The sequence below is a fragment of the Eublepharis macularius genome, chromosome 5, assembly GCF_028583425.1.
Source record: "Eublepharis macularius isolate TG4126 chromosome 5, MPM_Emac_v1.0, whole genome shotgun sequence".
Taxonomy (NCBI): Eukaryota; Metazoa; Chordata; class Lepidosauria; order Squamata; family Eublepharidae; genus Eublepharis; species Eublepharis macularius.
In genome coordinates, this window is record NC_072794.1 from 75,243,792 (window position 1) to 75,258,802 (window position 15,011).

The 15,011-nt window shown below is 41.1% G+C and overlaps 1 protein-coding gene across 1 annotated transcript in view; it reads right to left on the reverse strand.

Annotated features, from left to right (window-relative positions):
- Positions 1–15,011, reverse strand: part of SGIP1 (SH3GL interacting endocytic adaptor 1) — a 174,280-nt gene that overhangs the window by 86,257 nt on the left and 73,012 nt on the right. The window contains exons 12-14 of the mRNA XM_054980385.1: positions 9,316–9,367; positions 5,302–5,387; positions 3,844–3,936 (exon numbers count right to left, since the gene is read on the reverse strand). Of these exons, the coding sequence (XP_054836360.1) occupies positions 3,844–3,936; positions 5,302–5,387; positions 9,316–9,367 (231 nt within the window). The remainder of the gene's footprint in view (positions 1–3,843; positions 3,937–5,301; positions 5,388–9,315; positions 9,368–15,011) is intronic.

Consider the following 15,011-nt stretch of genomic DNA (forward strand, 5'->3'; position numbering starts at 1 on the left):
TGTCTGCAGTTACGAACCAAAAAATGAACCAAACCAGCCTAAAAGTTCGTGGCGGTTGGTCAGAAATGGGATCTGATGAACAGTGGTTCACGAACCACAAACCGGCCTGGTTCATGCTTAATTTTGGTTTGTATTTCGATTCATGCCCATCTCTAGTTAGGAGCACAGACTTAGTCAAGAGTCTAAACTCCTGGAAGAGTTACTTAAGGCGGGAAGGTCAAAGCTGAGACACCAGACTACGATGCATCCATCCTCCTTCAGGAATCAACAGTCACATCAGCAGAAGAAAATTAAATGTTCCAATGGTGATGGGAGGAATTCTTGAAGGCTAGCTACAGGGCAGCAGCAGTAGTGACACTGGCAGAGGATCGTTCACAGACAACGGCAGTGTCACTTCAGCAAAACCCTGGTTAATTCTGCACAGAAGAAGGCAATAGTAAACCACTTTTGCTAATCGCTTATCTTGAAAACCCTATGATGAGACAATCCAAAATGAAAAAAAGATATAGTGGAACGTCCAAAGTTGTGCAACACACATAATAGGGACATGAAATGTGAGAAGTATGAAGCCAGGTAAGCTAGAAATTGTAAAACAAGAAATGGAATGTTTAAACATTGCAGTCCTGACTGTGAGTGAACTAATGTGGACCAACTCAGGACATAATAACATAATAATAACATTCAATTTCTATACCGCCCTTCAGGACAACTTAATGCCCACTCAGAGTGGCTTACAAGGTATGTTATTATTATCCCCACAACAAAACACCCTGTGAGGTGGGTGGGGCTGAGAGAGCTCCTGAGAGTTGTGACTAGCCCAAGGTCACCCAGCTGGCTTCAAGTGGAGGAGTGGGGAATCAAACCCAGCTCTTCAAATTAGAGTCTCGTGCTCTTAACCACTACACCAAACTGGCTCTGACATTTTCAGTCAGAAAACCATAAAGCGCTTTATTGCAGAAATGACAAACTCAAAAGAAACAGTGTTGCTCTAATAGTGAGGCAAGACATAGCACAAGCAGTCAAGAGCTACAATGCAAAATCTGACCAATTAATATCAATTGGACTTCATGGAAGACCTGTTAAAATAACCATCATTCAAGTATATGCCCCAACTACAGGTGCTGAGGAGGAAGAAATCAAAAACTTTTATACAAGTGTCCAAGAAAAAATTGATCATACATCTAAACAAGATATGTTGATAATCATAGGTGACTGGAACGCAAAAGTAGGAGACAAAGCAGAATCAAACATTGTTGGAAAATTTGGACTAGGATCATGAAATGATGCAGGAGAGTGACTCATTAGAATTTTCTGAAGCCAACAACCTGTTCATTGTACACATATGCTTCAGGCAAACAAAAAGATGATTGTATATGTAGAAATCACTGGGTGACCAAATACAGGAACCAAATAGATTACATAATTGGAAGTAGAAGATGGAAAAGCTCTGTTGTCTCTGCTATTGTCTTGTGGGGAGAGTAGACTATAAGTCTAATAAATAAATAAATAAATAATAAAACAAGGCCGGGAGCTGAATGTGATACAGATCATGAGTTGCTAATATTGAAAATCAGAATAAAGCTGAAGAGAAACACTAAAATAATCATAATGCCAAAATACACTCTAAATAATATTCCTGAAGAGTTTAAAGACCATGTAAAGAACAAATTTGCAATACTAAGTTTAATTGATTATGAACCAGAAGAAATATGAGCTGAAATCAGAGACGTTATTAAAGAAGAATGTGTAAAGTATTCTGGTAGTCAAAGGAAAGAAGAAGCCTAAATGAATGACAGAGGAAACTCGTAAAATTGCTAAAGATAGTCAAAGTAAAAGGAAACAGAAATAGAGTCAGAATTCTAAATCTAGCTTCTCTGAGACTTGCACCCAGAGATGAAGAAATCTATTATAATAATCTGTGCAAAAAATAGGAGAAAACAACAAAAAAGGAAGAACAAGAGATCTGTTCCACAAGATCCAAGAAATCAAAGAGAAATTCAAGCCACAGCTTGGGATGCTGAAAGATCAACATGGAAACAAAGTATCTGATCAGGAGAAATTAAAGGAAAGATGGAAACAATACACTGAAGAACTATACAAAGATGGAAGGGTGACAGATACCTTCAAAGAAGAATCTTTTGACAAAGAACCAGAAATCTTAGAAAGTGAAGTAAAAGCAGCACTCAAAGCAATTGGGAGAAACAAAGCACCTTCAGTAGATGGAATACCAATAGAGCTATTTCAAGCTACAGAAATTGAGTCCATCAACATTTTAAAAAGAATCTGTCAACAAATATGGAAAACAAAACAATGGCCCACAGACTGGAAACGCTCAGTCTACATTCCAATTTCAAAAAAAGGGATGCCAAAGAGTGCAGCAACTATCAAGATTATTGCATTCATTTCCCATGCAAACTGTTCAAAATTCTACAGCAAAGAATCTTACCATATATGGAATGAGAAATGCCAGATGATCAAGCTGGATTTGGAAATGGAAGAGGCACTAGAGATCACATTGCAAATGTATGATGGCTAATGGAGCCAGTTTGGTTTAATGGTTAAGAGCAACTAGACTTTAATCTGGAGAAACGGGTTTGATTTCCCACTCCTCCACTTGAAGCCAGCTGGATGACCTTGGGTCAGTCACAGCTCTTCCAGAGCTCTCTCAACCCTACCCACCTCACAGGTTGACATTGGTTGTGTTGAGCTTGCTCCATTGGCTCACGTTCTTCTGGGATTCTCTGGTTTCATATTACTCTGCAGGGCTTGTTGGTTCTATTTTTCCCTACCACTGCACATTGTTAATTTGTTTTATTATTTGTATATTGATTTTAGTTTTTGTTTTTATCGATTTTAACTGTTCACCCTCCAGAGCCCCTGGGATGGGCGGTATATAAATTGAACAAATAAATAAATAAATAAATAAATAAATAAATAAATAAATAAATAAATAAATAAATAAATAAATATTTGCATTTGGAGACTTTTGGCCAATGAATGCGCTTGTACATTTGGCTATTGTTTTCTTTGCCTTGGAGAACTATGGATCTTTTCCACTTAGGAAATAATGGAGACAAATAGGATAGCTCATTCATGGGCTCGTGGAATTGAGCCCCTTGATCCAATTTGCTTGAAACTTGGATGGGTCTTTAGAAAACAGACAGTCCTAGGATTCCTGAAAATTTTGGTGTTATTTGCTTTAAAAGCAGCCGCTCCAACCCCCTGGAAAGATCTCCCACAGGGAATAACAAACCCAGGGAATTCTGGGGAACCCCCCCCCAAATCTGACTTCTGAATGTCCCCCCTCCCCGCAAAAAAACTCCAGGAAAAAAAAGAACTACAAATGTGCTATGGGTTTTGTTAATTCATTTTCTAAATTAGTAAAATAATCTAATCACAAATATGTAGTTTGACCTGGTAGTGTTGTACTTTTCATGAGATAAAACTTTTGTCTTCAGTCTCCAGAGCATATGTGCTATTTAAAATGTTTTAAAATTATGTTAAAACCTTTATTTTGCTTTTTCTCAGCCACGAATCAAATTTGTAGCACTCATTATTTATGGCATGCTGCACTTGTTGCTAGGTGATTATCTTTCTGATAAGGAGTCAGGTTTAGCATTGCAAATTGAGATCGCAAACAAAGGCTATTCTCTCCAGGGACTGAGAACAGTCTCTTTGCCCAGTCCTGAAAGCTGGACTTCCAATGCATAATTCAACCAATATCACTTAGTTTCCATGATCGTGCACTGAACATTAATCCTTAACTGTGCCACTTGTATCTATCTAACATTTCAGTCACAGAGTTTAAAAAACAGCAAAAAATTTGAAATACTAGATACTTACTTCCGGCAGGGAAAGGTCGTGGTGGATTTGGAGATTCTACACTTGGATTTGCTGGTTGCACAGAACCCCATACCTCAGGTTGATCTATGGGAGCTGAAGCCATACATATATACATGATGCACACAAATCTAGAAGTAACATAAGAACTTGATTCCAATTATAGCCTCTCTTTTACTGCATCAGTTGAATTGAGCACTGGTCTGTAAAGTTTACTTGGCAGGTTGATTTTTAAGACACAGATTATTCTCTATGGTGGGGAATGCTGCCGTTGCATGAATATTTTTCACTCTGCTGACATACACAGGTCTGATATAGAGAGCAATATTTGCTTTTCTAAAGCAAGCAATCAAAATGAAAGAGACATTTGCTTCGCTGTGCATCCATTATAGGGTACCTACTTTTTTGACAATGAGATTTCTGACAATGAGAATAATGACACCGATATACAAAAAAAGGAATCTTGAGATGGATACCTACATTGGCATTTGTCCTGTCCTGAGTCAATGCTGGATTTTAGAAACCTATAATTGTGTATTTGCCTATTCATACTAATGAATGCATATATTCAACAAAAGGTGAATAAGGCAACATTACTACCTTTGGTAGGCCCGACTTCAGTTTTTTTCTAGGCTACAAGTTATTGGAAATTCAACAACCTTCCTTGGTTCAGCTTAAAGCAGAAATGGTTAAGAAAGGCCCCAGTTGTATGGGATAAAAAGAGGTCCACAAAGAATCCTTGTTTATTTCATACCAAGTTTAAAAACAAGTTAAGGCAGTTGTCACTGGGTACTTTAGAGGGAAGAAAACAAACATCCCCCACACACATTGGATGTTTCCAGTTTGGGGAGTTATACCTTGCAGTTGTTAAGCATTTTCTTCCCCAGTTTTTCCTGTATCAAATAGTCTCACAGACAGATTTAGCCTGGACACACAGACATACCTCCCTCTTAAACCGGGAGTGTGTTTTTCAGCTCTGGGACAACCTTCACATTTCTCTACCCTTGCTCCTTTACATGTATCTGAACTCAGCTTCGTCATAATTTTTTTACCCTACATACCTGGTATACTTTTGTCAGGCTTCTAAAAAAACTTTTTTCAGGATACTAGAGTAGTTATAAATTTAATAATTTATTCTGTGCTCCCCCCTCTTTAAAAGAAAAAAAAATCCCAGTTTTTGTACTTAACTTCCCCCTGCCAAAAAAAAAAAAATTCTGGCCAAGAACTAGATTCTACTGGAATCAGGAAGCAGTGGTTCTTGCAGAGCAGTTCTCGTATTCATTGTCTAAAAGGGTGTGATTGCAGAACTACACTAGGCTCTCCATTCAAGGTATGTATTTATGGGTATGTATTTATTCCCCCCCCCCCACTTATTACTCGCCTCTCTGGCCCAGAAAGCTATATGCATAGAATTAACATTTCAGTTACAGCACAGTCAGCAACACTGGATTTTCCACTTACCTTCCAACTTCTGTTCCTCAAATGCAGACTCTAGTGGTGGACCAAACAGTGGTGCTAAGACCGCAGGGTCTTCAGGGGCTTTTTTGCTGTACCACAGTATAAATATTAAAGAATAACTATTTGAGCAGAGGTGACAAAGATTTGATGTTACAGGGTTCAGAGACCAGTCTTGACTTGTGACCCCCCCCCCCCAATCAGTATTACACATCAGTTATGCATTTGTATTTGTCAGGTCTGCAAATGGAAAGCCTTCTGTTACAATGTACATTAACCTGCCCTGGGAAAACAGCTGCCTAGAGAGATTTGCATCCTTAATTATACTGAACTTGTTGTAATTGATTGCAGCCACTTTCTTGCAGCATTTTTAAAATATCCAAATAATTCTAGAGGCACGCATCCAACCATCTACAGATTTTGTAGAGCGGGCCTACCTGCAGCCTCCTGAGGCCCCTGGAATTTTGTTCTCAGGGCATCGGCAGACCCTCAGGAACAGCGTAGGGGTCAAAAAGATGGGTCTGCAAGAGGGGTCTGTTCCATTTATGCTGTTTTGAGTACAAATATTTTTGTTTTGTTGTTCCGCGTGTCTAGGGTGGCCAGGCCCCCTCAACCTACTGGCCGGGGATAGGGGCCTGGCACTTACCTTGGGGGAGAGGGGGGGTGCGCAAATCGCACATGCGCACCCCCACAACCATTATGATGTCATTTCAGGAGTGACGTCATCGTGCGGCCCCTGCGAGCGCATCCAGGCTCCTCAGGGGCTCAAAACAGGCCCAATCCATGCCCAAACAGGCCCATTTTGAGGCGCTGTGGAGCACAGGAGCCCTCCTGTGCTCCACAGTGCCCGAAAATGGGCCTGTTTTGGCACAGATTCAGCCCATTTTGAGCTGCTGTGGAGCACAGGAGCCCTCCTGCGCGCCGCAGCGCCTCAAAACAGGCCCGAACTGCACCAAAACAGGTCCATTTTGAAGTGCTACGGAGCACAAGAGTGCTCCTGCACTCCTCAGCACTGAAAAATGGGCCCGTTTTGCCATGAATTGGGCCCGTTTTGAGCCCCTGGGGAGTACAGGAGCGCTCCTGCGCTTGCAGCGACCCCAAGCCGGGCCCAAACGGGCCCGATCCTGGTGGCTGGTGCACACACACGTGCACAGCGCTGTGGGGAGTGCTCAGGGAAGTTGCATGCCCCCCGCTGGTTAGGTAAGTGGGGCGGGATGTGGGGAGCACATCCCAGGGGTCTGGCATCCCTACGCATGTCCCAGCATAGCGCTATACTCGCGCAATGAGGTGTCTTCCTGGCACAATTTCTGACATCATCATGCCACGGTGCCGCTCTCAAGACGTGATGATGTCAGAAATTGCACCAGGAAGATGCCCTCGTTGTGCGAGTATAGCACTATGCCGGGACATGCGTAATTGCCCATTGTTAAATAACTTAATTTTTTTTAAAGAGGGGTCTGCAGTAGTACAGGAGAATTGGTGGATCTTATCACCTCTCATCCACAAACAGAAATGACATTCCATCAGGGAAACAGCTCTAAATGGAAATTTAAGAAGCAACTTTCTGCAGAGCTTGATTTCTAGACTGGTGTTGGGGCAAATCTGTCTGGGACTCTGATATGGAGGCCCTTTAATCTAATCCTCTGACATGCTTGGCCTGCTCAGTGGCCTTTTCATATTTTTCACAGCTGTACTTTGGCATTGAAACTGCTATTGAGACTGAATCCTGGAGAGCCACTGGCACAAAATTAAATCATGAGATTCTGGAAACCATTTATTCTTACGACTGCGTTTCTAAATGCTACATTTTAAAAAAATCTAATAAATGTTTTAGCTTAGTTGAAACCAAATCTCATCACTACAGAATGTACAGATCATCTTAAAACATAATTTCTGTGTCAATATTACTGTTTCCTGCTACACAAATGTATATTGGGCTTTTTGAGCTGCAATGGCAAACAAACCAGTTTTGTTAATCCCAGGTTTGTCTCAGGATTTTTTTAAAAAAAAGGTAGCACATTTTTATCAAAATAATTTTTGTCAACACACCTACCAAAGATTCCATACAAAAATCTTTCCTTTGGGCTGCAAGCAATGAACAATAACAGCATATAAATTAAAGCATCCTTGGCTGACCACAGATGCACCATAGTCTAAAACTAGAGGGGCTATAAAAAACTTATTTTTGGAGTAGAAAGTTAAATCATAGAAAAACAGCAGCACTGATAGAGTCATATATCAAAAATACATCTCATTAGTAACTGAATAACAGCGTTTTTTAACCTATCTTTTTTTTTAATATAGCGTTTTTTAACCTACCCAAGGTATTTCCTGGCACTATTAGAGTTTATAATCTCAGTACATTTGGAACAAACATGGTTAGAAAATGATTCATAATTCTTCACTCAATTATGATGTGTCAAAATATTTTTTTCAGTTAGCAGGGAGTAAGGGGCAGGGCAGGAATGGAAACACCCACAAAAATGGCAAAAAATGCACATTCGATTTATATACAGTCCTTCAGGATAACTTAATACCCATTCAGAGAAGTTTACAACGTATGTTATTATTATCCCCACAACAAACACCCTGTGAGGTGGGTGGGACTGAGAGAGCTCCTAGAAGCTGTGACTAACCTAGGTCACTCAGCTGGCTTCAAGCAGAGGAGTGGGGATTCAAACCCAGTTCTCCAAATTAGTCTCGAGCTCTTAACCACTACACCAAAAAAGCCATCAGAACATAACTGTTCCCATTTTTTGTCTAAATTTTGGGTGTGTGTGGCAAAAGACCAGTGTGTATTGTACTTCCCTGGCTATCCATCCTCAAGTGGCACACATGGTTCTACTTTCTTTTTTGTTATCCTCACAAAAACCCTGTGAGGTAAGTTAAGAGAAAGTGACTGGCCCATAATGATCACCAAGTGAGTTTCTCAGCACAGTAGGTTTCGTTTTGGAATCAAATGACGTTGAACACCACACTGATTGATGGCACTTTTCTTTGCAGAATCTTGCCTGTTCTTCTGCTATACTATTCTGATCCTTCACCCAGTCTTCCAAATTGGGTAGTAGCAGGGCTGGGGCAAGGGTTTTTGGTATCCTAGGCCAGCCAACCTGCTGCACTCCCCCCGGCTCAGGTTAGCATTGAGCTCCATGAAAAAAAGAGAGAGCAGAGGATGACAATGGTGGAGCTGGTGGCCTCCTGCTCTTCCTCCCTCCTTTGCAGGAGTGGGAAAGGGAAGGCAAGCCAGGCAAGCCTCTGAATCAACATGAAGACCAAGGGAAGGAGCAGAGCCCAACACAATAGCTCTTTTTTCTACCTTCCTTCATAGTGGTTGTGGGGAGTAGCAGAAGAAGGCAAGCAAGATGACTCAGGTGGCAGCACTGGGGTGCCACTTGGTGCTGCCAGTTGCCACACGTAAGCCTTTTTTGGATTCCCCTGGTAACCCTGCTCTCTGGCACCCTGGGCAATCACCTAGGTCCACCTAGTGGGTAGGCCATATACAGGTAGTAGTTAATGACATATTTGCGAGGAGACAGCCAATAAGCTAACAGATCAGTAATGAATTGACATCACAACTCTAGAGATTGTGATAATGCTTTGAGGTTAAGTATTAGCAACAGCTTGACTATAGAGGGTATCTTCATCTGGAATCTTCTTTGACAATTTTGCTTTTAAATGTTTGCAGTCTGAAAAAGATGGGAAGAGGGAATACACTCCATTGTTTGAAAAAATGTGATTTAGTAAATAATTATGATTACTGAAGACTGTATACACTATGGAATTTAATGACTTGAAAAAAGAGACTGTCAATTTATACGTGAAGTTGTATACTAAACAACTGGTAGCACTGTGCAAATCAGTGGGGAGAAGTAATACAATAAAGTCATTTTAAAAAGTAAACAAATGTCAAACAAGCCTTATAATGACTTGACAAAGCATGTTAAAGGAAAATATGTAGTATTATTAAGGTACAAGGACCCCCACAATTTCCATGGCTTCAGAGCCTTTTTTAATACTGACCTTAGAAGCTCTGGAGTTGGTGTTGAGCGTCTGGGTCTTGCTATCTCTTCACCTGACATATAAGATATAAAGTCTAATTTTTTTTCCTCATCAGATATTCTAGCAAAATTGTACAGATAATGGAATACCAGTCATCTCAATGTCCTTACTCCCCAGCTCAGTATTCACAGAGAAAAGGAGATTTTCTCACCATATATTATTATTCTTGAAGAGGTAGGAGGGAATTCTATAGGATTTCTCTTCCTGTCCAAATTGGACAGGAGGTAGGCATGGCTTACAGCAAATAACACCTCCAATGAAAAGGAGCTCGTCCTTTCAAGACAGAACTAGAAAGAGGAGGAACATCCTCTAATTCTGTAATAAAACAAGAACAGGGAAGGGATAGAACAGAACTAATCCAAGTAGTATCTGCCAACCTACATGTAGCCTACCATCCACAAAAAAGAAGTTGATTACACCCAACACCTCAGTGGCAAATAGAATGCCCTCCTCTCTCTCCTCAGGATAGGAATTCATGCTACAAGAGTCTCTTTTCTAACAGAACAGGTAGAAGGAAACTCTAGATCCTTTGATATATCACAGAGTAGCATCCGCTGGAATGAGTTTTACAGCAGAAAGCCTTTACAGTAGCAGAACTCATTGTAGGGGACTCATATTAAAGAATGAATTTGCAGAGGACAACATGTCAATCTCATAATGCCTCACGGACATGTCTACAGGTACCTGGATGGGCACTAAGAGAGCAGGTCTCATCCATTATGGACCTCTCAGAAATGGCAGCAATCATGGTCATGCTCTAACAGAGTGATTTGGATGCCAGATGGAGTGAATATCTCCATCTCCCTGTAGGCTATTTCAGTAGAGTCCCTAAGTTACCCGAACAGAGACTCTAAGACTCTTGCATCTTCTGAAACAACATGAGCAGTCCCTTAGACTTCCTGATACATGTACTTCAGTCTAGAGGGAAACCAACCAACCAACCCTGAGTTCTTATGACAGCTCTTGTCCTTGGCATGCACCATATTAGAGGCAAAAGGCACACTAAGGACACGCCAAAAGACTGCCGCTGCAATCCAAGCTTTATTCACAAGTGCCGAGGGTCAAATCAAGAAGACAGGGGAGCACCCACACTCTCCGGCTGCTCCCGGTGGGAGATTGGCAACGGGTTTGCCTGGGTTTGCCTCCGGGAGCAGCCAGAGAGTGTGGGAGCTCCCCTGTCTTCTTGATTTGACCCTCGGCACTTGTGAATAAAGCTTGGATTGCAGCAGCGGTCTTTTGGCGTGTCCTTAGTGTGCCTTTTGCCTTGGAGTTTGGGACCGTTCCCTCTGTCCTTTTGCCATGCACCATATTAGGACAAGAACTTTTAGAGACTTATAAAAGAATTAAGCTCTGCCAGAAACAATGTATCCAGCCAAAAAAACTACTTATCTACATGAAAACTGCACAGGTCTGAATCAAAAGAGAGGACTCCCAGGTCTGAAGCCTTACCACCCCACCCAAAATACCCAACGGTGTTTTCAAAGTTGCTCCTTCAAGTGAAGTTTAAGAATGGATCAAGGGATCTCTGGAGAGAGTTGTTACATTCAGATTATTTATTTATTTAAAACATTTATATGTCACCTTTCTACCCAAAATAAAGTCTCCAAGGCAACGAACAGGTAATTAAAACAAATAATTTAAAATGCTTATATAAACAGACAATTTTAAATGAATATATAAATACAATGAAAACAATATAGACTTAAAAAACAACCCCCCCCCCCACACACACACAACCAGTGAGGTGGACCAATAAGAATTTACTAGGGTATGGCAAACAAAACAAAAGTCTTCACCTACTGGTAGAAGACAATGACAGAAGAAGTCCCTGGGGAGGGAATTCCAAAGTTTTGGCACCACAACCAAGACAGCCCTTTCTTGCATTGCCACTCATCTGGCCTCAGATGGCAGGAGCACCCAAAGCAAGGCTTTCAAATATGACTGGAGTTGATGGGCAGGTCCATAGTTTAGATTCCAGTTGGAAAAATACACATGTGAATGCACATGTTACGTGAAAAGGCACCCTTCCCTATAAACCCTGAGATACTGTTGAGTGCTGCTACCTAGATATGGAACAAAGAACACTGTACATAAAGGCCTTCCAAGTGATGTTATATACTCTTACTGAAAGGGCATCTAGATACTAGGAAAGCTGGACTTCCGGTTTGGGATTCATGGAGGTCTAACGCAGCTCCATTTGTGGAGCTGACCGGATTGCCGTTTTAACCGGCCGGAGGGGTGAAAATAACCCGCGGCCGACTGCTCTCAGGCGGGGAGCAGGCAAAGAACGCTCAAGATCCTAGGGTGAGTTAGATCTCGGACGAGGGGGGGCTCTACACAAGGAGTCTCCCCCCCGATCCTTGAGGTCCCACCTTGCGACGGGTCGGCTATAATCTCTGCGGCAATTTTGGGGCCAATTCGGCTGGCATAAGACCTACATACCCAAGCTTCGATCGGGGAGGGAAGTCGAGAGGAGAATTTAAGATCGAAACAGCGATTACAACCCGAGAAAGCTGGAGAGAAGGTAAAGATCGCTATCTCTTGAAACGGGACAGATTGACAAAAACAGAGAGGAAAGAAAGTAGACTTTTAAACTGCAACAGACTAGCGAAAAGGAGGTGAAGACTCGGCAGGAGTTGTATTTTAAAAGAGACTAAGTTTAAAGAAGTTATTACAAAAATCGGACTATTGTTTTGAATACCTGTGGTTTTGGAGCTGTGGGAAAAAGACACCATCGCGAGACCTGCTGTGGGAAGACGGGAGACAGGAAGTGCGTAACAACAATAGAGTGGCTGGAGGGAAGCGGCCCTTGCCAAAGGACAGGAAGTGGGGAATCGCCATCTTTGAAAGTGGAAGGGTCGTGGCTTCAGCGGAAGAGGAAGTAGGCCATCTTGGATTATAATAACATAGAGAAACCATAGAGAAAAGACGCCCGACATTTTGGATATAAAAAATTAATTTTGGTAAAGATTGGGACATTTAAAAAAAAAAAAAGGAAAACGTTTAATTATACGCCACGGAGCTGAGGAAGAGAGCAGATTCGTGGGAGCGAGCTAAAGCAAGCCCCACGATGTCGAAAAAAGAGTGGCAATCGGCAATAGAAAACTTGGACAAAAAACTTATAGACATGATGAAAGAACTTAAGGACACGAAATTGGAGCTTATTAAAGAGGTCAAGGAAGTTACACAGACAGTAAAGTCGGAGCTGTCAGAAGTGAAAAAAGGTGTGGAAACGATTAGCAGTGAATTACAAGGAACGCAGCAGAGAGTTAAAACAGTAGAAGACGCGATGGAGAATTTAATAGACACGCAACAAACAGAGATGAGGCTGGTGAAGGGGAGGATGTCAGTTGCAGAAACTAAACACATGGAGAAGCAGCTTCGTTTTCGCGGTCTGCCAGAAGTGGAAGGGAAGTCAGCGCAAGAACAGATGACTGAGGTGTTGGCTGATTACCTGGGGAAGGAGGAGGAGGAAATTGTGGCTATCCTAGATGTGGCGTATCGTGTGAACTCGAGAATTGCAACCCAGAGGAAACTACCAAGGGATGTGATTGTGCAGTTTACAACTAGAAATATGAAAGAGAGGATTGTGACTAAACAATTTCAAGATCCATTGGAGATTGATGGCAAGACGATTATTATAATGAAGGAACTGCCCAGATCAGTGTTATTGGACAGGAAAAAATATAGAGTGCTAATTCAGACTTTGAAGGACATGAATATCAGATACAGATGGGAGTTACCGGAAGGAGTGTCCTTTGAGTTTGGAGGGGCAAAAAAACGCATCAGATCTGAGCGGGAGATGGAGAGATTTATTAAGGACAATGAAAAAGACTTACCAACAAAACCATGAATATGGAGTGTAAAGTATTATCTTGGAATGTAAATGGACTAAACTCACCGAATAAGAGAAAAAATATTTTTCATTGGCTACTAAAACAAAAATGTGATATTGTTTGTTTGCAGGAGACCCACATTAGAAAACAGGATGTAAAATATTTAAAATCTGGAAAATTGGGCAAAGAATTTGTAGCGGCTTCCAACAAGAAAAAAAGAGGAGTGGTGTTGTATATAAAAGAGGAGCTGCAGCCAATATTTGTTATGAGAGATGTGGAAGCTAGATTTGTAGCAGTTGAATGTAATTGGAACTTAAAGAGAGTGTTGGTAGTCGGACTTTATGCACCTAACGGTGCAAAGGAAAGCTTCTTTGAGGACTTAAGGAAGCACCTAGACGATCTTGTATATGACCAGATAATTCTTGCTGGAGATTTCAATGGAGTGACAGATTTGGAATTAGACAAAAAGACTACAAAAGCACAAAAGAAAAGAGGACTATTGCCAAAGCTTTTTTTTGAGTTGATTCAACAAGAGACTCTCGAAGACGTATGGAGGAGAGAATATCCTAAAACCAAACAGTTTACTTTTTATTCTGCAAGGCATCTTACATTATCAAGAATTGATATGATCTGGGCCTCAAAGGACTTAGCGCTATGGACTAAGGAGGTAGAAATAATGCCGATGGTAGGCTCAGATCACAACCCAATTATGTGGAAATTTGGAAAAAGGAGAAAAAGGAAAGCCTGGAGAATAAATGAGGACCTGTTACAGGAAAGTGAGAATATGGAAACACTGAGAAGAGAGACTAAGTTTTTTATACAATACAACGTGAATAAAGAAGTACCAACCAGTAAAGTTTGGGACGCGTACAAGGCGGTTGTAAGGGGCATACTAATGGACTTAAATGGTAGAGCAAGGAAAAAGAAAGAGGAGAAAAGACAAGAGATTGAGGAGAAAATAAAGGCCAAAGAAGTACAGTTAAAAAAGAGACCAGGGAAAAAGAAAATACATCAGGAAATCAAAATTCTTCAAGAACAGTTAACAGCAATGAGTAACAAAGAATTGGAGTGGAACCTTAAAAGACTGAATCAAAAAGCTTTTGAGGGTGCTAATAAACCTGGGAAATATTTGGCATGGCAATTAAAGAAGAAAAGGGAAAAGAAAATAATAAATAAAATTTGTGAAGAAAACAAAACGTATTTGGAGCAGACTACCATTAGCAGAGCCTTTTATAAATTTTACGCTAAGCTGTATAATAAAAAAGAAGTAAACAAAGAATCAATAGCATCATATTTGGAGAAAACCAAACTTCCAGAGATCTCGGAAGCTTGGAGAAATAAGCTGAACAGTGAAGTAACTGATGAGGAAATAAATATGGCAATACAATCCGCAAATCTAGGAAAGGCGCCAGGGCCAGATGGACTTACGGCTAAATTTTATAAGACAATGGCCAATGAACTGGCACCATTCCTAAAAGAGGTGATGAACGGAGTTTTTAGGGATCAAAGAATTCCAGACACTTGGAGCGAAGCGAATATATCATTGATCCCAAAAGAGGGCCAAGATCTGACTAGCGTGAAAAATTATAGGCCTATATCACTACTCAATAATGACTATAAAATTTTTGCGAAGATATTGGCGGAGAGATTGAAGGGGTGGCTCTCGGAAGTCATAGAGGAGGAACAAGCAGGCTTTTTGCCAGACAGACAAATAAGAGACAACTTAAGGACAGTGATCAATGCTATTGAATACTACGACAAGCGTTGTGACAAAGAGGTTGGTTTCTTCTTTGTAGACGCTGAAAAAGCGTTTGACAATTT